Genomic DNA, 3,390 nt, shown 5'->3' with positions numbered 1-3,390 from the left:
GCAGGCTGGAAACTGGACCAGGTGGATTTATTTGAGATCAATGAAGCATTTGCTGCTCAGTCGGTGGCTGTAATCAATGAGCTCGGACTAAATGAAGACAAGGTAACATTCAGGTTTTATTTTCAGTGTCGATCAAAGGCCTTTGGAGCCGTCCCTCAACGTTCTGTTCAAGAWATTGTCATGAAATGTTCCGAAATGATCCACCTTGTTTTTTATTGGAAGCATTTTTGTATCCTAAAAAAAAACAAACAAAAGTGCGTTACAGAACTCAGTAAAAGTTGCAGAAAACGTCATAAAATTATGTATAAAAGGCTCGGGTCACTGCAACATCAAATCTACTTGAAACCCACGTAGTCGTGGGCACACTTCAGCTAACGTGGAACTAGCTTCTCTTTAGTTTCTYTATTCATTTTGGACCGATTAGGTTAGCTAATTTTAAGTCAACTAAAAATATTCCGAAGTGATAAACTTTTATTTTTACGTCATTTAATTGTAAATTAATTTTATTCCAAATGAAATAAAAACTATCCCCTCTTATAAGCAGAGCTGTACCTGTCAGGCACCATGTAACAGCTTTAGCAGCTAAACTTCAAACTAAGAGCGTCAGAAAGAAAACAATATTCAACACATAATAAATACAAAAATTGACTGTATAAAATATGGAAAAGGTATTTGCTATTTGTTGTTTGACTGACGTCAAACAGTATTTATAAAAATACAAACTTGAGCAAAGGTTAGTTATGTACAGATCAATACTGAAATATCGATACTACRGATAGCGGGAATTTATGTTCTAGAATCGATACTAAAATCAAAATATCGTTACTTTGATACTTTAGTTATTTCACATAATATATATCATTAACAGGAAAATAGTGGAAAACAACTAAACTATTCCAATCACGTCTAAATCGTGGCTGGAGGGAACTACTTTTTCTTCCGCTTGAGTAATACATAAGCACAGTGGCACGTGTTCAGTCAGTCACTGTCTGTAGAAGTACGGCAGGTCATTTTAACATAAAATCTGCTTTGACTGTCTGTAATTACATTCTAGATGAGGGGTTCCCAAACTTTTTCATGCCATGGCCCCCCAAACAGCGTTAGCTCTGGCCAAGGACCTTCTTGCAAACCAACAAACAATGCTACAAAAATACAAAGTAACAACTTTTAGATTATTTTTTGTCACTTTTATTCACAATTCAAAAATTATTATATACAGAATAAGAATTTAAAATTGTGCTAAAAAATGTAGGGTTAGGGTTAGAAAGTCTTTTAAATTAAATAAATTACTATGTCATATATTATTTATAAAGCGGTTATTTGAAAACCACTACTTTTTAAGATTAACCAGATAAATTATGTGTGTTATCACAAAGTGTCAGCATCGGATCAGTTTTGCCGAGACCAGCCACGTTTTACTTGGTATCAGTATCGGTAAGAAAACTGGAAGTATCGAACATCACTAGCAAAGGAATGCTTTTACTCTGAAAGGGTTAAACTGTTTGGATTGGCCGATTTGCCACAGATGATCCCACCCACCTTTAAATTAAACCAACAGAAAATAAGACTAGCGGTTAGCGCTAGCTTCCACTAATATTTCTATTTGTTTAGCGGTTTAGCGTTAGCGTAGCTAAAGATCCTTATGTAGCAGGTTAGTGCTTAGTGAACCGAAGTTATTAGTTATACCCGGCACTGCCCTCAACCAGTGTTTCTCTGTAATCAGTCTTGACTGTTTTGTTTAGGTGAACGTGAGCGGCGGAGCCATTTCTCTGGGTCATCCCATTGGGATGTCTGGCTGCAGAGTGCTGGTAACGCTGCTGCACGCGCTGCAGAGGACCGGAGGAAGCAAAGGAGTGGCATCGCTCTGCATCGGCGGAGGGATGGGCATCGCCATGTGTGTGGAGAGGGTCTGACGGACCGCTCGCTGATCGTACTTAATTTCTTTTAATGAAAAAGGGATTATGAAATCTGTTTACAATGAATATTTAAATCAAAGGTGAGGTTCACCTTGTGGCTGCTGTGCAAACTTGAATCCCTTGTAGAAGCCATCACTGTGAATTTAATTCAAATTCCTCAGAATTAAGATGTAAAACACAGAATTCAGTATCTTAATGTGTACACTTTTACATTACTGCAAGTTTTGTGAATATCTGGCAGTTAATTCGTTAGCTGTTAAGAAAATATTTTTAATTAGCTTTTAGTTACTAATATAGCTGCATATTTGTGATTAAAGTTTAATAAGTTTACATTAACATTCCTAAGCTGTTGTGTAGAATAAACTAAACTTTGTAACGGTGCATAAATAAGCTTAAACCTCAAAGTGCCATAATATTTAACAGGTTTGTATTTAACCATGTGCTTCCTGAAGCCCAGTATGTTACTGTAATCCAGTCAATTTACATCTGATTATTTCGTCAGTTTAACAAATAAACAGCCGTTTAACCACTGAAGCTTTATTGTGTCCATAAACAAAACAATCACAGATTCTTTAGAAGCATTAGCTCCAGAACTGATGGGGAGAGAGAAGAGGGAAGCAGAAAAGTGCACAGCCTACAGTAAACAGCCATGAAAAGCTTGTTAACCTATAAATACACATGTTGAAATGGACCGATCAGTTCTGTAGAGATCCCGACTGCACTGCATCTGCGTATGAATGCCCGCCTTCTTTTGGCTCTGGGAACAGTTTGATGAGGTCATCGATGCGGAGGATGGTGATGGCGGCCTCTGTGGCAAACTTGAGGCTTTTCGTTTTGACCATGGTGGGTTCGTACACGCCGGCCTGCCGGTTGTCTCTGGGTTTGCCGTTCAGCAGGTCCAGACCGATCCTGCAAGACAAAAAAAGGTTCAATCAGAAAATCAAAGCTGTGAAGACGTGAAACTGAAGTCCTGTAAAATTACAAGACGCCTCACACTTAAATGTCAGTGTAGATCAGTAGTCCCCGAACTTTTTATCTTATGACCCAAAAAGTATCCATGGCAAAAACTTGTGACCCCAAATATTACTGGTCAGAGGACACGAACTTTGTTAATAACCCTAAAAACACAAGCTTTTTGACAACCTAAACAGCTTGTACACAAATACTTATTTATAATTTTTTGTGTGTTTTTGTAATAGTTATAGGGAAAATATTACATTAGCAATTGTTTTATTATCCTTTAAATTGATTTCTGGAGATTATCCAAGGTGCTTCATGACCCATAATTGGGTCCCAAGCCCAGCTTTGGGAACCAAAGTGCAGTGGTTCCCAAACTTTTCAGCTTTTTAACCACAAAATAACAGTAGCAGAGACCTGTGCCCCCAGCTATTTTTGGATGATAAACATTCGTATGGGCATAGTAACAATATTTTTATTCTACATTTATCCATTTTAAATATACTAACCTCACTCC

The 3,390-nt window shown here is 37.5% G+C and overlaps 2 protein-coding genes across 2 annotated transcripts in view; one reads left to right on the top strand and one right to left on the bottom strand.

Moving 5' to 3' along the window:
• Nucleotides 1–2,445, top strand: part of acat2 (acetyl-CoA acetyltransferase 2) — a gene marked incomplete in the record, with an annotated part of 8,597 nt that extends 6,152 nt beyond the window's left edge. Inside the window, 2 exon segments of the mRNA XM_014009994.1 lie at nucleotides 1–102; nucleotides 1,743–2,445. Of these exon segments, the coding sequence (XP_013865448.1) occupies nucleotides 1–102; nucleotides 1,743–1,913 (273 nt within the window).
• tcp1 (t-complex 1) overlaps nucleotides 2,438–3,390 on the bottom strand; it is a gene marked incomplete at its 5' end in the record, with an annotated part of 7,456 nt that continues 6,503 nt past the window's right edge. Inside the window, 1 exon segment of the mRNA XM_014009993.1 lies at nucleotides 2,438–2,825. Coding sequence (XP_013865447.1) covers nucleotides 2,612–2,825 — 214 coding nt within the window. The 3' untranslated portion in view covers nucleotides 2,438–2,611.

Source organism: Austrofundulus limnaeus, unplaced genomic scaffold, assembly GCF_001266775.1.
Source record: "Austrofundulus limnaeus strain Quisiro unplaced genomic scaffold, Austrofundulus_limnaeus-1.0 Scaffold64, whole genome shotgun sequence".
In the NCBI taxonomy this organism is placed as follows: domain Eukaryota; kingdom Metazoa; phylum Chordata; class Actinopteri; order Cyprinodontiformes; family Rivulidae; genus Austrofundulus; species Austrofundulus limnaeus.
Note: the sequence above shows the minus strand (reverse complement) of the source record. Positions and strands in the feature narration are given on the sequence as shown.